This window comes from Camponotus vicinus, unplaced genomic scaffold (genome assembly GCF_025532165.1).
Source record: "Camponotus vicinus isolate PSW18456_S1 unplaced genomic scaffold, iyCamVici1.0 SCAF_5, whole genome shotgun sequence".
NCBI classification, from domain to species: Eukaryota; Metazoa; Arthropoda; class Insecta; order Hymenoptera; family Formicidae; genus Camponotus; species Camponotus vicinus.
Window position 1 is genome coordinate 2022969 of NW_028141977.1, and position 26699 is coordinate 2049667.

General features: G+C 32.0%; 2 protein-coding genes across 4 annotated transcripts; one reads left to right on the forward strand and one right to left on the reverse strand.

Moving 5' to 3' along the window:
* Window positions 1–954: 954 nt before the first annotated feature.
* Window positions 955–4345, forward strand: LOC145971595 (protein Loquacious). 3 transcript variants are annotated; one of them, XM_083099452.1, is made up of 3 exons: window positions 955–1206; window positions 2225–2671; window positions 2759–4345. In XM_083099452.1, the coding sequence occupies exons 2-3, from the start codon at window positions 2324–2326 to the stop codon at window positions 3437–3439; spliced, it is 1029 nt and encodes a 342-aa protein (XP_082955578.1). In that variant the 5' UTR covers window positions 955–1206; window positions 2225–2323; the 3' UTR covers window positions 3440–4345. The 3 variants fall into 3 exon arrangements, with proteins under 3 accessions (XP_082955578.1, XP_082955580.1, XP_082955579.1); XM_083099454.1 differs by having other exon boundaries at window positions 2355–2671; XM_083099453.1 differs by lacking the exon at window positions 955–1206 and adding an exon at window positions 1267–1289.
* Window positions 4286–25929, reverse strand: Dhc1 (dynein axonemal heavy chain 1). Its single transcript, XM_083099450.1, has 34 exons — window positions 25840–25929; window positions 25247–25480; window positions 25027–25181; window positions 24718–24941; window positions 24221–24498; window positions 23647–23820; window positions 23275–23504; window positions 22830–23029; window positions 22323–22546; window positions 22023–22198; window positions 21722–21904; window positions 21170–21568; window positions 20711–20961; window positions 20097–20342; window positions 19718–19881; window positions 19392–19652; window positions 19055–19283; window positions 17966–18639; window positions 16788–17593; window positions 16286–16493; window positions 15577–15963; window positions 15217–15389; window positions 14786–15152; window positions 14252–14446; window positions 14040–14178; window positions 13649–13925; window positions 12943–13384; window positions 11322–12679; window positions 7662–11239; window positions 7308–7534; window positions 6602–6913; window positions 6047–6498; window positions 5227–5521; window positions 4286–4741 (listed from the first exon to the last, which is right to left on the reverse strand). Exons 1-34 carry the CDS (start codon window positions 25927–25929, stop codon window positions 4355–4357), a joined length of 13995 nt encoding a protein of 4664 aa, XP_082955576.1. The 3' UTR covers window positions 4286–4354.
* Window positions 25930–26699: the final 770 nt, after the last annotated feature.

A 26699-nucleotide genomic window follows, 5' to 3' on the forward strand; every position in this document is an offset into this window, starting at 1 on the left:
CGAAAGAGACGTTTCTTCGTTACTGATTGTGAGTGGAAACGATATTTTTATCTATCGAATGAAAAAGACACATTCCCATCAGAGCAAGAAAAAAAAGATACTTCATTATTGTTGTGAAATTTTATGCTTACAATTTTTTATCTTTCAAGTTAAACGTGATAATTTATTACAAAAGGTTAAAATTATTAATTATTATTAATTATTGATTATTATTATTATTGATTATTATCATTATTGATTATTATCATTATTGATTATTATTATTGATTATTATCATTATTGATTATTATCATTATTGATTATTATTATTATTGATTATTATTATTATTGATTATTATTTATTATTTTATTTGTATTTATTTATTTTTTTATTTTTCTTGCTTCTTTCATTTATATTTTAAAAAATTTTTTTATGATGATGAAGTAAACGCTGCTTCTAAATATAAAAAGCTTGCGCAGATCCCATATTTTGAATTCCATTTTTTGAAATTCCACTGTCATCTCCAATGACGTCATTTCTGCGCATTCGGAATGCGCTCAATGCGAGAAACTGAATCCCCCGTATCTAATTAAAATTTGATTATATAATTGCAGTAATCCTTGCACTATTCTTTTATCATTATTCATTAAACAACAATCGTTCTCTCTTTCACATTTCTTCTTTATTTATTATGTGAAAAATGTGCAGTAGAAATCTCATCGTATTTAATTGTCCATTTATTTTCTCACGTGTGTATGAATAGATCCTTATACGAATAAGATATATCTCATAGTTTTACAATAAATCATAATAAATGATAATCGTAAATATTGGTAAATATTATACCGATTATATAATAAATAATAATCACATTTCGTGTCGATTGTACTCGATAAAAAATAATAAATAATATTAAAGGATACATCACGTGACATTGATGTATATGCATATTATATGTCACGTGCTACATTTTTTGTAGTAATGCGGCTTATCGGGAATCCTTTCGGTGCCCTAATTAGTGCCTAGTGTGTTTATAAGTATATACGGCTCTGTCTCTTCCGCCAGTTCTTACGAGTTCTTATGTCAATTGACGACGCTAGGTATTCTTTAGAGACTTTATTTTTATATTCGCGCGATAAAATCTAACAGAACAGAAGTCATTTCGCGTCAACTGTTATCGGTTATGTAAGGTTATGATATCGACTCGAGGCACTCTGAGAGGCCAGGTAAGTTCGAAGCATAATTCGAAGTCATCGCGAAACGTCAAATGTGCAATATATTAAAAAAAAAAAAACAAAAAACAACAAAAGTGAGATTAAAAATTCCAGCTCGTCTGCAACCTACTCTTTCTCTGTTGCAAGAATACACTCAAAGTTGATTCTTATAACCTCTATTTTTGAGAGGGATTCATCTATAAATTTATACTCTTTTGCTTTCTTTCCCCTCGAGGATATCCCTGAATTTAATTATTTCACATCTTATCATTTTTCGAATTTTATTTTAAGCTTGATCAATTTTAAAACGCATTCCAGATCGTTTACCTGCGTAAAATTATATGAAAAATTAATCCTGCAGTGTATTCTTATTTTACTCATGTTTAGAGAGATACTGAATTTAAAATTCGATCTGTAAATCGTTTTCGATTATTTAATTACATGTTTAATTGCAAAAAATATATACCAGTTAATATAAACAAATATAATAAACTGCTACTGTAAACATGATATCTGCAAAGATCAAAGCAATTCATGTCTCTAATATTTATATTTACAAAAAGAGAAAAAAGGAATATGTGGTATAAAAAACAAATGTATACAAGAGGTCAAATTAAAACAATTGTATACAAGGTCAAATTAAAATTGTATTCTGTTTATATGAACTAAAAATTTAAGCTATAAAGATATTGGATAGTTAAAGAGTTGATAATGCTTTGTTTTCGGACCTTATGAGATACAACATGTGGAATATTATTATTTATATTTCTTTAAATTTATATTCTCTATATTTATATTTTTTTAAATAAATAGAGATTAATATATTTATGTGGATTTCTTGTTTACACAGATGATTTTTTAAAGTTATTATATATAATTTGTTGTATTTTCGAACTTTATAAAATAAAATGAATATACATTTATTTATAAACTATAGAAAAAAAATATATAATGTGTAAGACATGCAATTTGCAAGCTTGCAAGTTTTTGTTATTACAAGTCGCTAATTATGGCAACTGTGTGATTCCAGAGTTATTTCTTATCTGAGTGAAGATTTAAAAATCGCAGAACTATTACTTAAGACATAGTATAAATTGTTCAAAGAAATCAGGCTTCACTTGAATTAATTATGAGTAAAACACCAGTTTCCATTCTCCAAGAGATGATGGTGAAGCAGGGTATGGTACCCGATTACGAGTTGATACACAACGGTGGAGGTCGTCATGTGAATACATTTACATATCGAGTTATATGCGATGGTCTCACTGCAATTGGTTCAGGTCGTTGTAAAAAGGAAGCTAAACATGAGGCTGCTAAAGCTATGTTAACGGAGATTATAAAACATAGAAACTACCCACAATTGCCAGCTGCCAGTACACCAGCTGTATCTCCTGCTAGATCACCATTCCATTCTGCTCCTCTTCCACCAAAAATACCAGCAAATGTACCTTTTTTTAATGCCATAGGTGAATTACAGGTGATTGTTTTTCTTTCTCACAGTTGCATAACTAATATTATATAATCATGTATCACTATTAGATTACTTATTATCATATTCTTCCAGGATCTGTGCGCTGAAAATAATTTAACGGAACCAGAATATGTTCTTACCAAAGATACTGGACCACCACATGCTAGAATCTTCACTATTCAGTGTAAAGTGTCAAATTTTGTAGAAGAAGGAGTGCAATCCACAAAGAAGCAAGCAAAACATGAAGCTGCAAGAAAAATGGTAGAAAGAATACAAGGCCTTGTGAATCAGATGAATAGTACAGAGGATAAAGAAGAATCTTTAAACGCATCTGTAGTAACTGATGAAACGGAAATAATGAATAGAAACGCGAAAGAATACTACCAAGTATTAAGTAAATCGACGAGAAAGATTAATTTAGGTATTAGATTAGCTGAATATCACACTAAATGGAGAGATTCTTTGGAAGAGGATAAACGCAATAAAATATTAGAAGAATTGCATTGCATAAATTTCAACGAAACTTGCGATGATACAGATGAATTAAATAAACTAATAAGAGAGACGTTATCTAGATTAGAAACCATACTGTTAGAGGTTAATGTAACAGTTAATACAAAAGATATACTTGCGGATAATAATTATTTTATGAAAACAATAGAGCTCAATACTTGTCCCCTCCTCACACAGATTGGTATGGGAAAAACTAAGCAGGAGGCTTTTTGGAATGCCTTATCCCAGATGATAGACTCTCTAAAGCTGCTTCTGTCATAAAATATGTGATTGAAATAGAGTTATATAATAAATGCAAAATCAAATTTTACAATATAATAATGATTTTAATTAAAGTATTTTAATAAAAGTTTATTTTTGATCTTATATTTTTTCAAAGAAAGATTTAAATTCATTTGTGTTGAATTTGTAATTAATGTTTCTCTCATATGTATAAAATATGTTTATTTCATTATTATCTGCGTGCTTAAAATGTGCAAAAACAAATTATATCCCATTATATATATTAAAAAAAAAAAAAATATTTTTTTCGACAAATTTACATTTCTATAATTTTTATTTATAAAATCTAATTATAGGATTCCATTTTTTGATATTAATGTATTAATTGATGCTTAGTGTAAGTGATATGTGTGATATAAGATTAATTATTACATTTATTGAAAGGGAAAAAAATTTATTTTGTAGTTTAAATTGTTTATACATGTAATTATAATAGAAACAAATTTATGGAAATGCTGCAATATATTGTGTCACACTTTTATTTTATTTTAAATAATATATTTTTATATGTTTCGTATTAGAAGAAATCATTGAAAAGAAAAGAAAAAACGATAATGAAAGATTTGTATTCTGCATATAAAATACATATAAAATAAAAATAAAATAAACATTTTAAACACAATATACACCAATTACACTAATACATTTTTTATTATTCCGCTCTAACAATAAGGATACACAAAGATATAAGCATACTTTATTGTAGAGAAGTGGACTATGGATATAATTTTTAAATTTAAATTATTTAAATATTAAAAAAATTTATATACATTAATTTATATAATTTTCATACATTATAATTTATATAATTTTCATACATTATAATTTATATAATTTTATACATTATAATTTATATAACTTTATATAATTATTCTTTATATTATATCTAGTTTTTTATTTAATATCACATAACAGAGCTACACCACGAAGTGTCCAGTGTCGAGGATTGTAATCTGTCTCGAAATCAATAGAACCTACATATTTTGCATCTGTTCTTTGAGGTTTTCTATAGATAGGACATTCGTATAATTTCGGATCTTTACCGGCGGTGGTGTTTATTGCGAAAATGTAAATAACCGGCATTTGTTCATACAGTACTTTTGGTTTACTTTCAACGAGTTTACCGGCTTTTCGATCGAGCGACGCGCCTTCTAAAAACAAGCCGTGGACGTAAACTCCTTCTTGTGGCTGGCTTTTAATGTCCTCTTTATTAAAGCGCGTAATCACGTTTTGCAAAACTACAGAGTCCAAGGCCCAACCCTTGTGCGCTCTTGTTACTTCCTATTAAATTTATTTTAAAATTAGTCGAAACATTATAAAATATTGAAAGATGCAGATAATTATAATAATGATAAGCTGTACTGGTCTCACAAATCTTTTATGATTCAGTGCGTTATTATAAATGCAATGAATTTTATAGCAAATTTCATGCAAATAATGGTTCCAAATTTTATTGAAAAATACTTATATATTAATACTTATATAAAAAAATATTAAAAATTATATTGTGAAAGTAATAGTCATGAAATTTTATATGATTGTAATTTATATAATGTATAATATATTAATATATTTATTAATATATTTATATTACTCATTTTTTTTATAATTTTGCACTTTATCTTGCAAATTTATAGAATTATTTAAATGTTAAGAAAATAATATTTTTTCATTAGATATTTAAGTGGATATCTTTTTATTAGATGTATGTATGATGTATACCATCCGATATAATATTTTTTTATCAACATGTTATTTTGATTCACCTGTCTCATCGCCGTTAAAAATCCTTGTGGATTAAAAAATCCAGTCATCCAAAAGACTCTCGGACGGCCATGATTGCACCATTGTCTAAACTGATGATCTCTTTCTAAAAGTTCTGTATACCAGAAACCCAAAGTCGCAGATTCCCAAGATATTTTCAACCATTTGTCCGGAATGCGCGCGTCATACATTGAATCCAATGATTTTCGTAAGCCTTGGCTCATCACAATAGTACCTTCGATAGCCAATTTTAAATCCGTTAAAGTGTTTCGTACTTCTTTGATGACTCTCGAAATTCTGAAAAAGTTATTTTAATTTAAAGAAGAAAGCGATGACTCTTAAAATTCTTTTCTATTTAAATTGTTTTCATTCTAATTGTCTTTATTTTTAATATTTTCAAATATATAAAGATAAGCTAATAAGAACCAAACTTTATATACATACATATATTTTCTTATTTCTTTTTTCTTTTTTAATCATATTCAATTATATCATGTTCATACTTTTTCCAGTTTTTAATTGTTATATAAGATAAATTTTTTATAAATTTGCAATTTTTATAATTCGTTAAAGGTCTTGAATTAGAACAAAAATGTTTAGAGAAATATATTTACTTATTAATTAATAAGAAATTCATTTATTTGTCCATCATCTCATATTTAGCTCTTATTAACTTATCTCTATTTGATATTTTGATATCTATAGTCTTATTGTTTTTTTTTTTTATATTTTCTTTGTATTTAAGATATTAAAAAGTGAATAAATAATAATATTATTTATTTTAAAGAATAAAAGAGGAGGAAAAAGAGGATAAATATTTACCGATCTACTTCTTGTCTTAAAAAAATATTCATAGGCATTAATGGCCCCATTCTTTGAAGCGCTTCCTTTACTTCGAAGGAGTTATATTGCTTCGGTAATTTGGATAACATATCATCGGCTAATTTGTACACGATATATTCTCTAGTCTCACCCCCTTGTGCGCCACCCTCTTTTGGCTGTACGCTAAGAATTGTATCGAGTATTCCTTTCGCCGTATTGATCTGATAGGTAATATCAGCATTTGAGTGTAATCCAAAGACTTCCGGTGTGTCGGTGGCGGGTAAACTGTCGATATAATCGAGATATCCTTGAAGATTTCTCGTTTGAGGCACTCTGTATCCTCGATAAAATTCAAACCCTGGTCGTAGCAATACATCGCAAAACCAGACATGCGTAAAAGTAGTTAATAAACGTTTGTCAAAATCGTCCGTGACTCTACCGCCATATTGGACCTAAATGTATGAATGTTTGAAAAATATAGAAAATCCAATGTAAAGCTTAAAGCTTGTTTATTTATTCAAAATAAATAAAGATAGTAAATAAAGATTGTGGAACCTCTCCAAGCATATAGCAGACTGTCGGCCAGGAAACGCCCTTTTTAGGATCCATATCGTCCAAATGATTCTGTATGAATTGAACTGATGCTGCAAAATCCGCCTGATTAAATTCATAAGGTATGTTCCAACCGAGTGGTCCAAACTTTCTCCTCTCTTGCACTACAGTGTGTAAAAATGCAACGGCGTACAATAAGGGTGGCCATTGCGATTGAGTGCTGTAATCCAACGAGTCCTGTGTCACCGCTTGATAAGTTCTCTTCAAACTGGCTCTTATGCCTTGAGGTGGTTCATTCGTAAATTTGATTGCCATCTAAAATATATGACATGCTATATTTCTTCGAATTTGTTTCGCTTTTTTTCTCTTTTTCAATAAGAAGTTGTTAAAGTAGGGTGTCTACTCTTTGGAGAAACATAGTTTGAAATTTTCAGAGATTTCTTTTATATTTGGAAAATCAGAAAATTCTCATGGAATTTTATTGGGATTCAGAGAATTAAAAAAAAATTGTCTCTTATATTGTAAACAGTCAGTCATTAATAATTATATATTAATTTAGAAAGTTCACCAAAAATCCTTAAAATATTTTCTTTACCTGAAATTTTAAACAAAAAAATATCTCGAAGATTAGGAAACTTTTTTAGAGAATCTTTTTAAAAGATTTGGAAATTAGACACCCTCCTCCCCCATTCTATGTAAAAAGTACAACCTGCAATAAACCAATGGGAAATTGAGAATGTACTTCAGTTGTCATCCAGAGCCTGAATACGTCGTGAACAGTCTCTGTTTCGACAAGAGCATCCATTACTTCTGTACAAAAGGGCAATGATAAATGGATATTTTGTAAAAGAACCCAGCCGCCAGCGTTCATGGCTTCATTAATCATTCTTCGAGCATGAAACTCTTGACCTTGCCCCATCGATACCGAATTCAATGCTAAAAATATGTTAGAAATAATAAAAGTAATAATGCTAATATTAAAGATATATTTCATGATTATTTAATAATTAATTAATTTTTTTTAACCATTGAGAAAGAGCAATTAATTAAATTATAAACTTACGAATTGCCTTCTGTTTAGCTAATATTGTAATTTGAGGACTCGGGTCAGATCCTATAGATAATAAGCATATGAGTGGCGTTCTGGGTTCAGATTCTAACCACGTCTCTTCCAAGTCCAATATTTTAGCCTCGCCGTATTCTTTGCCCAACGATTCAACGATGTATTTTCTCGCTTGGGATAAAGTTCTGTCGGGGCTCCACGATCTGATGAGAAGTAACTTTCGAAACACATCAAGACTTTTTTGATAGCCGCAAGGCAATTCTTCCTCCTCCGGTTTCTCCTTTTCATACCATATTTTCCACTCCTTTTCGCCAAATTCAATTTTAGTTAAAATATCTGAAAATACCTCCAGTTTACTTATTTCGACTAAATTTAGCCAAGTTATATCAAGTATCCATTTAAATGGTTTCGGCGTGACTGCATTAAGATCTAAGGACGCCCCGCCTTTTATAAAAGCGTTAAATTCTACATGAGAAATAATGCCCCTATGGCAATCTATTTTCATGGCTAGCATCAGTGTAAATAAAGATTTGTGTCTCTCGTAAAGACTTCTCAAAGTAAACGCCCAGACTTCGTACGTAAGATGATGAAGAATTATATTTATTCGTTCGGAAGTAATCGGACTCTTTGCAGACTTCGTGATTGAATTATCGAAGATTGTTAAGAATTGCCTCAACGAGTTTTGATACATCACATTAACGTTGCTCATTTCAACTATCAAGAAATACAGGATGGATCCTCTTGACGCAACCGCACGAAATTCTTCACGCGCCAACGTGATTTTCTTCTCAGTAAGAGCAGACACCTGCAGCTTTTCATTCACCGATTCGGCCGTAATCTTGGTTTCTCGAAGAACAGTTATCAGCTCTTCATCGTCCACCAAGGAACCTTCTAACGATGTAAGTCTGTGTAATAGCGTATTTTCAAGTTCTTTCATCGAACGTTGATTAGTCATGACTGACTCAAATAGAGCGACTCTTTCTGCTTCCAAATCGGCCTTTTCCATAAGTATCACTCGACCTAACAACTGATCTTCCAAGCCTAACATTGTCACGGTAAAGTCAATAATCGACGTCTTCGCGGATATTTCTGGACTGTATGCTGGATTCGGGAGCTTGGTAGTAATGTATAACATGAATCCTGGCATCACGTCACATTCTTTATCTCCAACAATGACCTTCTCGATAGATCCTGATTTAATAAAGTTTTTTTCAAGTACGTTATCGAGCACTGGATCGAGTTCCTCTGTAACGTCTTCGATTAGCAATGGTCTGCCCAATGAAAGACTATCTTCGAGATGAGTGCGGAAATACTTATGATTCAGCGAGGTAATCTGCAATTCGTTTGAACTTTCCTTATTCTTGATCCACATCTTTCCCTGATTCTGAGGATCTACAAGAAGCGGATAAGACGAAGATTTGGTGACGATAAGCGCATTCTGCACAGATAACTCGTCGTTCGGTAGTCCCTGAAGAGTCCATTCCGATGTTGTTGCGCTATCGACAAGCATATTCGTTATATTTAAATTTTTCGTAAAAGGTATAGACTTAGTGGTCAATATATTCATCCATGCAGTTACTAAACTTGCTCGATACTGCTGATTGTAAGGCCCGCAATACGACAAAAAGCCAGTTGCCAAAAGGACATCTCCGACTAATCGTCCCAATTGGATCTTAAATTCCCCGCTTTGTTCCGTCCAGCGAATCTTCTCGCCTCCTAATCCATTTATTAAGGCAGTCGCAGCTGTCATTTTCCTTAGACACACATTTGCAGCATCTGTCAATCTTTGCTTCTCCGCTACAGCGGTATCGTATTGTTGTTTGACTGTTTGCAAAGCCATTTCTCTCTCGGATAATTCTCGTTCAGCGTTTGCCAGATCCTCCATAGCGAGTTTCAATCGTGCTTCTTGCATCGCTAAATTAGCTTTTAACGGGAGAACTTCCTTGTTGACAGAGTGAAAGAATGCCATAGCCTTGGTCCACGACAATAAACCAGCAACGTCACCGCATACACGTCTAGCAGTTTCCATATTATAATCTTCCATCCTAAAGTAGGGTTGCAGTAGCTCGACCATTTCGTTATTGATTACATCTTTCGGGTAATTTTGCAATTGTAACAGAAACGTCGTACTGGCCATGAGTTTCAAGGATTCCGCCCACGATGGTTTAGGACATGGTGCCGCAGTATCGGATACAACGGGACCGATTTTACGTTGAAACAAAATCAATACGCAATCCATGATTCTCATTATGAGATGAGGCGGTCTGCCTAACTTCCTTACTGTCGCTATGTGAGCAGGTTTAATGGTGTTCAGAGCAGCTTCCGCTTCTTCTAACGCTGGTTTCGCAGCTTCTAACTTTTGTTCGGCCAACGCTTTCTCATCAGCTATGCAGGCTACCAGTTGTTCTGCTTTTTCCTTCACTCTTTGCACTTGATTCTTAAAAGCTTCAGCCTGCATGGCTCTTTCCGTTACTTCTAAAAGTACCGTCTCGGCTTTCTCGGAAGCCTGGACCAATTCCTGTTCCATTACGGCTAAGTCTCTCTTCAAGATCTCAACAGATATCGATGCTTCCTCGAGTTTTGCTAAACCTGTGTCCATTCTTTTGGCTCCTTCGCCAAGCTCGTGCTGCTTGGACCGATAGATGTTTTTGTATCCACCAATGAAATTCAAATAAGATTTCGGAGTCACGTGAGTAGCGCGCCGAAATCTTTGGAAATACTCGATCGAAGTTTCCGAAACGATATCTTGTATGGATCCTAATGCGTTCACCAGTTCGGCCTTCACATCGTTAGTGCAAGCAATTTCAAAGTCGTGGAGAAAATGCTCGGCAACCAAAATCAGAGCGTCCTTCGGCCAAGGCTGAAACCAATCTATGGTGCAGCCTGAGATGAGAGCCGGGAAACGCTGTGCGCGATTCCGGAATTTTTCGCCCACAGGAGAGAAGCAGAAAACAACATGCAAGTTTTGGCAAGTTCTCTGCAGAAAGAAGTCCATCACTAATTCATTATTGATGGTTCTTTTAGGATTTTCTCGTCTCAAGATAGGCGTTAATTCCGAAATAATTTCCGCTTGTTCGTCACGCGTGAATAAATTGCTGATAACTCCGGAACTAAGAATATTATTTAAATATTCAAGGAAGCCTTCCTCCTTGATGTCGAGATCGGTGAAGATGAATGCTGTACCTTTGCCTTGAGCACCGCAAGTGCGATACAGAAATCTGAGATCCTCTAAAAAGTTGGCTGCATTATAAGATCTAGTCAAGGTAATTTGAAACGTCTTATATCCGGCAATAAACGAAGATAGTTTGGTGAGACTTTGTTTGCCAGAACCACCGACGCCAACAAGCATCACATTGCCTTTCGGATGTCTAATAACTCTAGATATTTTTACTAAGTGCAACATGGCGTCGGGGAAAAATACTAGATCCATTCCAGCACCTCTTTGCATTTCATTGAATTGTGCCAGAAACATGTCTAATCTATCTCGTAGCACTTGCGCATCAAAAACAGGTTCGTAGACTTTGGGGAGTTCTACATCTGCGTCCTCACCTTCTTCACCAGTCGGTTCTGGAGCATCTCTGTAATTAAATAAATCTTGTTAGTATTTTTAATATCACAATAAATTGCTGTATTTCACAAATTATCATTATTATTACGAACCTCATAAAATCTACAAATGCAGGATCTTGATCCAACATGTTTACGTATTTTTCTCCTAAAATATCAGTCACGACGTGAATCAGTTCTTGATCGAACCAATCTTTATCGCTTTGTATTGTCAATCTATCGCTGAACACTCGCGTACACTCATGCTTCCAAAGCAGCATCAGCACGCTTTCTTTGTCGATAACCGTTGACAATGTGCCGACCATACCTTGCCAGATTCTCGAGAGATCTCGGAGACTGAAAACATAATGAAACTTTGCTGGTGTTGGCAACAGTTTCATCCGTGTCTTTTCCCAAAGTATTCTAGTTAAGGGAATCATTTTCTTCACGAGTTGACGAACCTCTTGTGAAAATCCTCTTTTAACATTGTAATGTCCTTCGCCTAAAACACTGAAAATTCGATCGATTGCCACATTGTCGGGTAACGTACAGTTGAAGATACAAAATTGTCTCTTCAGTCTCGAGGGAATATCATTTCTCCCGCCGCCGGGCTGGCACATGGCTGCTAAGAAAATTACGTCTACGATGGCGATGAAATCGCCGGGTTTTTCCAGAGAATAAAATCCTTTCATGTCCATAGTCTGTCGAACGATTTCATTAGTTATTTGATCGCCCCATTCGTTGATTTGCGGCAAATTCACATCATCGATAAAAATAAGCATCTTTTTGCCGCCCGGTGGCCCAAATGTATTTCCCATACGTTTCTCCACGTAGCTTTCGATGGTTTTCTGAAATTGGTATGGACTGGTCGCTGAGCTAAAATTGAAAGAACGATTCAAAGTCGTGTCTGGATTTCCTTTCTTCATGTATGACTTCATCATAACAGTTTTGGCAGACCCCTGCTCGCCTATTAATAATACGGCTTTATCCTGACGACCGATCAGGTCCACGAGATATTGAATTCTTACGTTATCAGGTATAGGTACTAAAACGTTACTGTAATCAGGCGTTGAATATTCAGGATAGACGTAATTGGTCACTATGCTTGTCCAAGTATCCCACACGCCTTTATCGGTGACGAAAAAGTCGAATACCGTGGCATCTAAATATCTTTCGGAAGTCGGGAGGTCCAAAGTATCGAAGTTCTCTCGAAGATATCTGTCGTACTTTTGTCTATCGGCAGTCTCCAGCAATGCTCCTATGCTCCACACTAACGCGAATACATAAAGACGTTTTAGATATTCCGCCGTTACAGGTTGAGGCTTGTCTTTCTCTAAATCTTCATCCTCGGTTTCTTCCGGCGTCGTTTCCTCAGGTATTAAACCTTCCAGCAGGCAAAGCATTTGTCTTATTATATTACATTGCAAGACATTGATGGCGAGTACTAGCGCTTGAGTGCTCCATGAATAAACCTAAAATACAAATTTTTTTACTCATAGTCTTTATTACATATAATTGTTTTAGAAAATGTTATATATTTTTAAATTAACGTTAAATTAATGATTTGACATTTATCATGATCACTATATGTGTACATTATTATCTAAATAATAAATAATTTTTTAAAAATATTAAATACACTCTCAATGAAATATATATTTATAAATTAAGAAAATTATTATATAGTATTAAAATTATATTAAATCATAAGAGGATAAAATTATTCGCGATCTACCTGTGCAAAAGAATCTGTAAACAATTGCTCGAGAACTTCTTGTTCCAATGATGCTCGCGTTTTCAGCCAAGCGGTAACAACTGGATTCCAATTCAAACCTGAAGAGCTCATGTATACCATGCCATTTCGTGAAACAGTTGCAGGACTTGCATTGTCGATATTGTGCGGCTCGAAGATAATTTTACACGTTGGCGCCATTGACAGTCTATCGCCATTAGCCAGAGTTAAAGTTTTATTATCATCCAAAACGGAATTTAAATTCTCTATCCAAATACTATCAACGGGACCATCGAGCACTAGCCATACATGTTCGCCCTTTTTCAATTTCAACGTTTTGCGCCATAAAGCTGAAAAAATCCCGTCCGTCCAATCGTTAGTGGCTACATCCAAACGACCAAACATTTGAGCGGCTGTTATACTTTTAGGATTCATTCTCATTTCTCTGTAAAATTAAATAAATTTAAAAATTCAATCATTATTTTATAAAAGATTTCAATCGACAGTTATTTTATTTTATTTTATTTTATTATTATTATTATTTAACGGATTATTTTATTTTATTATTATTATTATCGGATATTATATAAAAGAAATATTTAACGAAAAGAGAGAAAGAGGTTACGCAAGTTCGAATTGTAAGATATTTTAAGTAATCCATAAAAAAATATTATATATACTTATATAGTACATATATCGGCTACTTTACCTATGATAATTGCCACATTGTGTCAACGCTTTCATTAAAGTATGTATGCAAGTAGTCTTGCCAGCACCGGTTGGACCTAATGTCATGATACCGTGTCTTACTCTTTGCGTTTCATAAAGTTGTATTAATTTCAACACCCATGGCGCATGATAAACCAATCCAGCTTCCTCCACTTGTTCGTTAATAGCTGCTTCCAATTCAGGATATGACGTTTTTTCCAGCATTTGATTGGGAAACAAATCAGCTACGAGAGATATGAAGAGTGGTTCGTCCTCATCTGCAAGAAAATATGTTATATATTTTAGTATATTTATATTTTTTAATAATTTTTATTCAGTTTTTTAATAATTTTTATAGTATTTTCTTCATTATTTAATATGATGTGATATACCTATGAGTTTCGAAAGATTCATGTCTCTTAGAACACGCATAACGATTGTACTTTCCGAGTCCTTGGAATTGACCCTTTTAGCTGCCCCTAAGGTTCTTAATACGGACAATATATTTCGCAGACCAAAGTCGTAGTGAACCTACAATCAATACATTGCAAAATATCATGAGACAAATTTTAATCATCTTTCTTCATAACATATCAGCTGTTACCTGCTTAGTCAATTGCTCCTCGCACAATTTATAAAGAGTATAAAATTTACGAGCAAGAGTAATATTCTCTAGAAATCCACAACTGGCTAGTTTTACACGTATAATAATCTGACGATCAGGCACCATCATAGCTACTGTGCGAAATTGTATCTTTAAGTTTTCAGGCAGTTCTTTGCGTCCTGCATACCCAGGATTCTACAATTTATAATATCTATAGTTTACATTTTATTTTAATTACTAATTATTTTATTAAATAATTTGTTTTTATAACATGTTTTAATTCTTAAAAATTTAATTCTTGTAAATAATAATTAATTTTAAAGAGACTTATATTTTTTAAGTAAATATATATTGTTTGCCTGTAGATTTTTTTATTACTTATAAAAGCTTTTCTTGTTTATCGTGAAAATTATTGATCCCATAATTTTCTTTAAAATCTTAATAAACTTACTTAGAACAAAAAATATCTTTATAATAAGTAAATATTTTTTAATTTATTATTTCAATTTTAATTTCATTGAATAATAGTGTTACCATAGTAATGAAGATTCCAAGTTCTGGACACATATCGATCTGATCTCCATCCGTAAAGACAAACTGCTTCTTCTTTTCTTTCTTTGCGGCAAGCACCACAGCGACTTGTTGTGCAGCGACAGATAAAACTGGCAGCTCGATCCTATTGAATTCGTCGAAACAGCCCCACGAACCACTTTGCGCTAGTCCTTTGTAGATACGACCTAATCCTCGATAATCCATTTGATCCGAGCAATTGAAGACCACGACGTACTTTGCTAAGGTCTTTCCCATGTCTTTTACCGTCTCAGTTTTTCCGGTTCCTGCTGGGCCGCACGGAGATCCTCCCATTGACATCGAAAGAGCTTGCGCTAACGTTATGTAACATCTGCAAAGTATTATTAAAATAATTGTATAATATATCATAAAATATAATTTATGATTGCGTTTACCTGTCGGTTAATGGCGTAATGACCAGTCGCTCGGTACATCCTAAATATTCATTTTGATACGTAAAATTAACATCTGTGATGCATATTGAAGTCTTGTCCAGGTCTTCCTTAAAATAAAATCTGCACTGTTTCAACCACTCGAAGTCATTCACGGATCGTACATTTAAGCGGCACTGAAAAAATACTATTGTTAATTTTCTGTCCCATCGAGGTTTAACGATTTTCATGTGTTATTCAATCTTAATAAACTTATTTAGAATAAAAAATATTTTTATAAGTAAATATTTTTTAATTTATTATTTCAATTTTAGTTTCATTCTGTTTTATTGAATAAAAAATATTGAGTTTAACAAAACATACCAATATGTCGAAGATATCACGCTGATGCACATGTATAGTAATTAACGTTTCGAACTTAGTTCGTTCTATTTTAGTAAGATCTCTAGTGGTCTGATCGATCAAAGTATTTAAAAGATCCAGGAACTTATTATTTGTTTCGAGCATAATTTTTTTATCCGCGCGAGCTTGAGCCAAAGCTAATTCGCCATCTCGCGTCCAAATCATTTGAATGCCTAACAGACCTATCTGAGCGGGTATTTTATCGAGAAAGCTCAATAGATTGAAATTTGCGTCGTTGATCATGCTATAACACTGACGGATGATAGAATGCAAGGAAAGTTGCGATGTTTGTAATAATTGCATCAACCACGTCTCCACGGAACCTTCTGCTCTTACTGCTTTCTCAAGCTGTGTGAAATATTAAATTTAAATTATTATATAAATTAAAGAAATTAAAAAAAATTATTGTATAAAAAATTGAAGATGGAAAAATCTGGACATGGATTATAAACCATTATATTATAACACGTTATTTGTGTTTGAAGTTGTTTTAAGCTATATCTTACATTATTTAAAAATTTATATGTAATAAAAATGCATATAATATAAAAGAAAATAATATATCTTTTTATATAAATTTTAATAATATATTTTAATAATATATTTTAACAATATATATTTTACTTTTGCTTTTTGAATACGTTATTTGATTAAATATGTGAATACCTACCACTATAGTCTCATGTTCTGATGAAATAATGGCTGTCATTTTATTATATTCTATATCGTGAAACTTCACATAACGTGTGTTATCGAAAATAGAGAGTAAATGGTTTTGTATAGTATGAGAATCGGATGCTTGGCCAAGTATCTCCAAAAGCGCAGGATCAGAAACAAAGAAAAATCTTGGAAACATCATGCGCTTCTTTTCCAAATAGCTAAAATATAAGACATTACATTTTTATTAAAAGAACTTCTTTATACAATAAATATTAATAAAAGATTTCTTTTTCTAAGTAATGACATATAAGCTTAAAAAAGTAGAATATTTATGATTTTTTAAATTTTCGACTTATATAAAACAAATATTAGCACATACAATGCTAATTAGATTTTAAATTATATTAAGATCTATTTAAATTAAGAAGTAAAAAAATAATAAAAATTTTTTTAAGCTTGATTACTAAAAAAAAGAAAATTACGTGTATATTGAAAATTGCAATATAACTTACCCACTCAGAGATTTTTGACAGAGCTCCAATTGTTCCTGCAAATGTGGTAGAAGCTGTTTTAGCAAATCATCCCCCACACAGCAAGGTACAACTCCTGGTGTTTCGTGGGCGCGTTGCATAATCTTCTGCCAGCTTTTGTCGATTTTGCTGAATCTTTTCGCTTCCTTCGGCAATTGTTTCGCGATATCGCCGCCTACGAATACTGCCTCGAGATAGACCCACATATTTTGCACGAGCAACCACCTCTCGAGGATCTCGTTCGTATTGGATAAATCCGTGAGCCACTGTTGTATCTGCTTCCTGAAGGGCGCGTTATAACGATTCGACATGAGCGAGCCAAGGACCATTAAACTGTCTTCCAGCTGACCGATAGTCTCCGCCGTTGTATCTCCCCTCAGCAATAATTCTCCCCTATTGTTAAACGTCATAAAGGTCAACTCGTGCGATGACCATTCGTTCACCACTGTCCTTAATTTCGCCTCGATATCTTTTTCCTTCATAGCCGATATACAAATGTCCTCGATGTCTTCTTTGTTCTTTAGCAGAGGCGCTTCAAGGATATTTTTGAGACAGAAACCTTCGCTTTCAAGATCGAACGAGTATCCTGTGACTTCTACAATTCTTTGCCAGTGACGTGGTTTCATAGCTTTGTTTGCCATCAGCTCGAGGAGAGGACACATATCGTTGAAGTCGTCGATAGTCTTCTTAAGCGCGAAGAACGCCGGCCATTCTTTTAATCCTTTCGGCAACTTGCGACAGCGATTTTGAAACTCCATCAATTCGTTGTTTATTTCTTCGATATTAACCTAAATAATTTTATATATTTTTTTAGTTATATTGCATAATACGTATAATTTTATAAAAACTGTTAAGAGAAAATTGATTAGTATGTCGTTAGTAATATAAATTTGAATTATTTATATTATTATATAATATTTTTCAAATTTAATTATTAATATATATTAATTATATATATTAATATATATTTAATTATTAATAATATTAATTTAAATTTGAATAATTTATATAATTATATATATTTGAAATTAAAAATAAGAAATTATAATATTTTAATATTTTATTTATCACAAAGCAATGTTTTATATATTAAAAAAATTATAATTATAAATATATCATAATATATATCCTATTTTTTTAACAACCACAGATTTGTTTACCTCGCCCCATGGAATGTCGTAATAGCTGCTAACTCTATCGATGACATCGTTGTATAATTTGTACAATTTCTGCAATAAATTTAGTTCTTTTCTGATCTGCGAAAGTTCTGGATAATCGGTGATGGGCAAACCGAAGAGCTCCTCGCCGTTTTGATAAGTCTGCAGCTTTCGCCACATACCATCGAACCTGTTCTGGAATAATATTTGCCGATCCGAAGCGTCCCGGGGGCTCAGACCCGGCTGCATCGGTCCGGATAATCTGTACTCCTCGCAGTACATTTCGTTATCGGCGCGGAATTTCTCGAGATTGTTCCTCAGATCGTTTTCGAATTGCGGTTGCAACGTCAACAGCAATACGTGGCTCTCTTGCGCCCGCGCCAGCAGTTTCTGCCACGTGTCTCGCAAGTTATCGACCTGCTCCAAGCATTCCTGATCCACGGGCACTTCGTACCTAGTGACTATGTTGAAGGCTTCCTCGATGGGATCGATCTTGAGTTCCATGTCAACCTCCTGCTCGCGAATCTTCTTCAAAGTGTCCATAATGAGACGTACGTCATCTAGATCGCGAATCTGATGATCCAATTTACGGTCCATTTCGTTTATCAGCGCGTAAACGTACTCCATTTCGCGACGATACTTTTTCTTCATCGCTTGACCAATTTTATGTGTGCAACCTGCCAATAGTTTAGTGATGTATCAATGTAAAGTTAAAAAGAGAAATTATTATCGTGTTTTTTTCCTATTTTTATAATTATTTTCAATTTCCCTCAATTTTATAAATAAATTAAACATATTTTATTATTACTTTTAAGCGTCCTTTACTTATCCTGCTATTTTTTAATCATTTAGACAGAGTAATATGTATTTTATATATATTTTAATATAATATATTTTATTATATTATATTTATTATTATAATTATTATTATATTATATTTATTATTATATTTTTTTAATATTGTTACTTATATACATAAGTAAAATTAAAATAATTAAAACTGAAAAAATTAATAATTAAAATAACTAGAGTAGTTAAAGCCATTATCATAATCGATCGGTATAAAATACTGATGCAATTAATATTACTTACCTTTGATTTCCGTATAAAGACCATATTTAAGTTTTTCTGTGGATACAGCGATCGATGTACCAAATATAATCATATCCGGCTCGGTAGCTAAACGATCCTCGAGTTCACTGTGTTTGCGAAGAGTAACTTCAAATTCCGTCAAAGAAATTTGTAGCAATTCTCGCATAGTGCGCTCGTTCTTCCAGAGAAATTTATAAGGCTTCCAACGATCGAGAAATTCTTTTAAATCCTGCAAGTTTAATAAATAATAAATAATAAATAATAAATAATAAATGGTCATTGATTTTTTCGCTGAGTGAATATGTTAGCGACAATCACATATTACTGTATAACTTACTTGTCGCAATTCCAGGGTGCAAGTACTCAACATGCCGAGCAGTTTGATGATTTCTTTATTGTCCATAACCATCGTATAGAAATTTCTCTGCTGTACCGGAAATACCGGCCTCTCCTCCGAGAGAATTTTGTAAAGTCTTCGTCTCCTGGTTTTTAAATCTTCCAGTTCCTCCTGTTTCTGTTTCGCGGAATTGCTTTGCGCCCCCAGCACGACATCGGCCATACTTCGTTTAGATGAATAGGGCAGATTTTTCCACATATTCTACGAATAGTTAATTATAATATATTGAATAAATTAATTTAAAAATTATACCGTGATCTTCTTACTTTGCTACTTCTGGAATTCCATTGTGCCACTCCTTTTGCGACGCCTGTGATAGTTTTTCCAACCGACGTCAATGCTTCTTGAACGTCATCCAGACTTGGTTTAACTGTTACTGCCGGAATCATCAATGTCGCATGCAATAAAAACACCGGGTTTGGGGCAGCCTCTGTAAATATAATCAATGTCTTGGGATATTTTATAGAGTTTCAGATTACATGATCTAATTTACTTTAAATATTAAGTATAAAAAGTTATTAATTTAATTCATTAAAATACTCAAAATTGATTAATCAGAATAGCTTCGTTTTATTTAAATTGAAACATTATATTGTCTATTATAAAAGGGATGGGAGATTTAACAGAAATTATTTAAAGCATTACCAGAATCGAGTTCCCGAACGAAGCGTTTTCTGATTGCATCCAAAGATACTCTGGTGACTTTTATTAATACGTCCACGATCTTCCTGGAATAATATCGCCTCATCTCGGAGACCGCGTTCCGCACCATGTCTTGCATGCTTTTGGGTAAAGTACCGGGAGTTATTAGTAACTGATGGGGATCGTCGAAATAATTCCATACCAGGGACCAATCTTGCTGGACAGTTTGTTCCACCGCTTCTCCTCCCTCTGTTTCTCCATAAAAAAAAAAAAAAATTATTTTTTATTATTATTTATTATTATTATTTTTTATTATTATTTTTTCCTTATTATTATGTCTATTTTTATTGCGCTTTGAAAATTTTCTGTAAGTGTAAACTTCTATTTTTGTAACGATTCTTATTAGATATGTACCAAAATTATATATATATTTACCAAAAATGTACAATATTATAACACTTGAATAAAAATATATAATTTTTAATTATCGAATTTTAATGAGATGTATAAATAGATATATCATTGAGATATAAAAATAAAAAAAGATTAAGAATCTTTAACTCTAAAGAAAATTATATTTCAATGCGGGATTACAAAGATAAATATTAATGCATTACTTTCTTTAGTAAGAAAATCGAATTGATTGGAATTGGCGGTGCTTTTAAAAATATCTGTGGCCTTTCTAACGAGCTGTAATACTTCTTCCACCGCTTCTTCGACCATCATACTCTTACGATGCAAATCTACTGCTGCCATTCTACATATTTCCTCGTTTTTCTCTACAAATTCTTCTATCGTCCATGGCTGATCGGATTCGGGTAAAGCGTGCAAGGTTACTTTTTGCATACTCTCCAACACTTGTAAAATCCTAACAGGACAAATCATTATATTATTATAAATTAATTTATATAATTCTTTAATTTTTTTTATGCATTGTCTCTCTCTTTCAAATTGTAACAAAATGAGCATTATTTCTCTTTTATTGATTTGACTTTTTAAAAATTGATATTCTCATTTGTGTAATAGTTTACTTCTAAAGAGAAAAGATATTATTTATTTCAGCCTCTTATTCATACCTATTATCGTATACATCATGAACTCTTGTGATAAGAATATCGAAGGTTTTAATCTGTTCCTTCGTATTTTGGCAAAAATCTTTCCATTCTGGCTTGGTCCATGTCAAAGTTGTTAAACCAGGTTCTAATAAAGATGCAACGCAAACTAAATGCGGTAACAATAGTGGACGGACTTCCAATTTTACGCGCTTGGCGGTGCAAACGAATTCCTCGATCATAAGTTGAAGAGAGTCCGTGATCAGCATAAAATAATCTTTTTTCGTTAATATTGTTAGTGCAACGATTGGAATCTCCAAATTTATTTTCGCCAAACAATCGGCTTCACGAAATAAAAGAACGACTCGGTTCTCCAAGTTGACTTTCACTTTTGCCGATTTCCCATCAACTATCAAGAGTGGTCTATTACGTAAAATTTTCCTTTTTATCTCACATTTTATATAAGAATATTTATAATATTTAAAATTATAATATTTATAATATTTAAAATTATAATATTTATAATATTTAAAATTTATTTAAAAAAATATAAATTTTTATCATTTAAAATCTGACCGTTTCAAACAATCCTCGATGACCCAGGAATTTTGATGCGTCCAAATCTCAGCAATGTCGACCTGATACTGTTTTAAAATAGCGACAGCATGATTGTATCTTTTCATTAAGTCGACAGTCAATGGCAACGTCTTTAAAACAGGATGATTTGATACAGACGCCGTCAATTCATCCAGATGTACTCTAGTGAAATTTTAAAGTTACTGTCAGAAAGTTGTTTCCAAAAAATTTCACATCTCACGAAATTTTTAATATTCCTTTGATACAAATATTTGTGAAAATAATTAATTATTTTGCTTACTTCAAGGAATTTGCCCAAGTCAATCGTCCAGCTATAGGTGGCATGTGTCTTGGCAACGGCGGGTCATCTCTTTGTCGCTTGAATAGTTTTAAAATTCGATCTATCTCTTTATCACAGTATCTCACGACAATATTATATTTTTCTTCCAATTTTGTTAGCGGTATTTTTTCACTAACCTTATGAAAGCATCAAAAAATGGATCGTAATGAAAAATAAGTGATGTCAAAATATATATATGTTGTGCAATACACCTTCTAAATTTATTAAAATAAAAGAGTTGGAGATATATTTATTATTAACCTTTTCAAATCGTGTTAAAAATCGTATACCCTGCGGCGTCTCCCACACAGCGGAGTAATTATTTTCAATAATCTCGCCGATATTCTCTTTCAATGTGTTCGTCTTTGTCATAAAATCATCATAATCGATATCAAAATCAGTATTCCTTGGATCTAGATAATCGTAAGATTTACTGGTCGCGATCTTTTTAGCTTCTTCAAAGGTTTTCATGGCCTCGTCTAATGCTAAAATTTAACATATAATTTAGAATTAGTCATACATTTAAATATAATCACGTAAGATATATTATTAATATATAAATCAAAATATACATAATTTGTATAGTTTTGTATAAATTTATTGATATTAAATATTATTTAAAAGAATCATATAAATAAAAATTTAGCATAATTAGTTATCAATTTTAAAATTAATACTGTCATAATATTACATTATCTTATATATTTTATTATCTTTAAAAAATATTCCTGTGTAAAACAAAAATTACACATCCAAGTTTTACTGTACCTTCTCCGAGAAGTAATCCTTCCATTCGTCTTTCAAAAAGAGTTTGATAATCTTGTATGAGATCAAACATGGTGAGAATCTTACGAATTCTAGCACAGAAGGCATCAAATCGACCGAAAACATGATTTTCTGAGAAAGAGAATTCTTGTTCTGTAACTGCTGGCGAACATCGGACCAATCTATATGTTTCCCTGTAAGCTCTTGAATAAAAATTAATTATAGATTATTACTTTGTTTTCTTTTTGAGACATTAAATTTCATGATTAATTGATGTAATAAAAAATTGAATTATATATACGTATTTTTATTCTAAAGAAATCCTAAATTTTTCTAATTTTTTCAAAAATTGACAAGAATATTCTACATAACGGCAATAAAAAAAATTAAATTTATTAATTAAGATGAGTGCTTCGTAAGATTAATATTTGATTCAAAATTTCAATACTTGTTTAGACGTAGACAATGTTTTAGTCTTGATCGAGCAGCTATCCGATCTTGACCCCAAATCGTTTCCCGACCTCTTTTCGTGACATAATCTCGACAGGCGGCAATCATTTGATTCGTGATTTTAATCATTAAGGAACTCGTCCTTTCTGAAGTGTTATAATATCTCGAGACACTGTATATTAATCGAACAGTTTGCAATAGTGAGACGAGCGAATCCCGCATTTTCACCTGCGAAAATAAAATATTTTAACTGCATTCAAAAATATGTAGATCCGAAACAACTCTATTATTTATATTTAAATTTCATATATATTGTTATAAAAAAAAGATAGATATATATTTATGTTTTATAAGAAGCAAATTATCTTACTGGTTCATCGAGATAAAGACAATGACAGCACTTCTCTAATGCTTGAATAAACTTTGCATTATCTTTCGCTTCATTGTAGCAGTAAGTCACTTCATCTTCCACGTCGACCCAGTCTTTAATTAGTTTTGAACGTGCAACTTGCAAACATAGAAGTGACATAGTGACTTCGTGATCCTATAAAATTTTCTTTGTAATTTTAAAATTTCCTATTTATTCTTATTTCTTATTTACATAAAAACTTTAAATATAAAAAAATAAATCAAAGATATACGATTCATTATATTATTTTCTTAGTAATAATTTATATATTAAAGTAATTAATAAAATATTTAATAATATAATAATTTAATAAATATTATTAAATATTATTTAATAATGTTTATTAAATTATTATATTATTAAATAATATAATAATTTAATAATATTATATTATTAAATATATAATAATTTATTAAATATTATTTAATAATAATTCATAATTATTAGTAATAATTATGAATTAAAATGATTAGCAAAAATTAAATACAACTTATTATAAAATTAAAGTTATGTAAGAAACAATGTAAAGCGAAACCTGTAAATGATTGACTAGTTGACTGAATTGTGCGCCTCGCCGTTTCCAATATTCAAGTTCTTGCTGCGGTCCGGAATTATCATTCTCTCTCTTAACTTGCTTACTTTCCACCATAAAGTCCTTAAGCTTCTTTATCCAATATTTAACTTTTTCCTCAACTCGTTCCACGGCGTTCTCTTTCGCTACGAAAGCTTTTGCTTGTTCAAAGTTGTGCACTTCCATCATCATCGGCTCACCGTCACTGAATATGCTACCCTCAAATGCTACCTTCTCGCAAACTTTATAAAAATATTACGTGCGTTTAAATAAGTAGTTATAATCACATAACTTTAATAAAAAAGATATATCTTTGTAACATAATTAATGTATAATTATTCAATTTAAAAATCTGTCATCATTTTTAATAATTAAAAATCTGTATTGCAATATTTGAAAATGTTATTTGGAAATAAATACAGATACAAGATTTTTAACTTTATATTAATTTGCAAAAGTACCTGTAAGAGCGCTGCAAAAAGATCTCAAGCCCGGTAACAAGAGAGTTTTAATCATCGAACAATCATCTTCACCTTCCGGACCAGGATGCGCCAACGCATCCATGAATACTTGTTCCACAACACGCTGGATGGAAGTTATCACGCCCACCTTCATCGTATCTATCACACCTGTGTAGAGATCTTTTTGAAAGCCTTCTTCCGGTAATTGTTTAGATACGCTGATTCTATAAATAATTTAGAAAGAAATTATAAGAGATTTTTTAATAATAATTTCATATACGATATGTTAATCTGAAATTGTAATATTACCTAAACATATAAATGCAGATGCCTGTGCAAGGCTCTTGCCAGCCATCGGTTAGAAAAAGCTTTTTCTTCGGTGGTTCCCTCGGTTCCTTTTGTTCCTTCACTTTTGATGCTGTTGCATTTGGGGCTGATCTAGAAGTTATAGTCTTTGGCTGCACCTTTAATGAGATCCTCGCTATTATCCCTTTCTTTTTTTTGTTTAAAAAACATGCCATTCTTGTACCGTATCAGTCGGAGGTTCTGGCTCTTCAACTTCCTGATAATACCACATAAGGGTAGATCTCATGTGCGGTACGAACAGTTGATTGATCTCATCCAGCATGTCACCCTCGAACACATGATCCATGACTTTATGACGTGACAACTGCGTTGCATCCATCAAGAGCTGAAAGGCAAATTCCAAACGCGGGTCCATCTCTCCTCGCCTGGCTTTTCTCTCGCATTCTTCCCGCCGTTTCTGTAGGCACAATATCATTTTATCAGATAAAATTATGAAAGCGAGATGTGGTGAATGTTCAATTGTGTCCAAATTTGCCGAATTATTATACGCAATTTTTGCATATAAATTATTACATGTAAATTTGAATTCATAATTTTAAATAATAGCATAATTGGAACGAGAGAACGCGATAAAAATTCATGACATAACTGATAATATCAATATCCCCCACACACACATGTTTAATGTATATATTTTTATATATTCTTGCAGTTATATAAATTATAAATCCATATAAATTAAAAATCTATAAATACACTTTTTTCTTTCATTTTAAATATATCATTGTACAAAACAAGTCAAGCCATTCCATTGACCTGGAGAATATCTTCAGGACCTTCCTCGTCGCTCTCATCTTCAGAATTGCCAGATTTCTGTTTGATGATTTGTGGTCCTTGCACAAACATAATGGGATAAGTGAAAAGCGATTTGCTGACACGTTAAGAGCTCACTAAGCGGAAAAGTGCAAACTGCAGCGAAAGCCACCCTCGAACTCAGCGAATTACCGCGAGCATGTAAGGTGGTGCGAGGAGATGGCTCACAATGCCACGATTTCGTGTCTGGTACCACCCTCCGACGCATTTCGTGTCGTGTGGGAATTTCCACGCGATTCGACCGTCACTAGTCAATATTACATTATTTTCTTTGGGGACAGCTGAATGTTAGTTGTACAGATTGTTGAACAGAAACGAAAATAAATCATTTTCTCAGGCCTTTTACATAATTATCTTATTACTATTAATAAATTAATAAATTAATAAATTAATAAATTAATCTTATTACTATTACTATAAATAATATGTACGTATACATATAATAAAATTGGACCAAATAAACACACACGCATAAAATATATATATATATATATATATATATATATATATATATATATATGTGTGTGTATATATATATATATATATACACACATATATATATATATATAATCATTTTAAATAGTATGATTTTATTTAAAACTTTTTTTATCATTAAAAAATGTCTATTACTCTACTATTCATTAAAAATGTATATATATGAAATTGTTAAACTATTTTAAATTATTTGTAAAGTCAACATAGATTTAATATAATATATATGCCACACAATATAATAATAAAATCATATGTATCATGTGGGACAATTTATTTAAAATAAAAATAGTTATTAATCCAGATATTGA

Bases quoted from the DNA above. Each gene is read 5' to 3' on its own strand.
- LOC145971595 (XM_083099452.1), top strand. From the start codon at position 2,324: ATGAGTAAAACACCAGTTTCCATTCTCCAAGAGATGATGGTGAAGCAG. The intron at 2,672-2,758 runs GTGATTGTTTTT...ATATTCTTCCAG, and splicing joins ATGCCATAGGTGAATTACAG to GATCTGTGCGCTGAAAATAA.
- Dhc1 (XM_083099450.1), bottom strand. From the start codon at position 25,929: ATGTTTGTGCAAGGACCACAAATCATCAAACAGAAATCTGGCAATTCT. The intron at 24,942-25,026 runs GTAATATTACAA...AATTATTTATAG, and splicing joins ATCTGCATTTATATGTTTAG to AATCAGCGTATCTAAACAAT. The intron at 19,653-19,717 runs GTAAGAAGATCA...AACTATTCGTAG, and splicing joins GGAATTCCAGAAGTAGCAAA to AATATGTGGAAAAATCTGCC.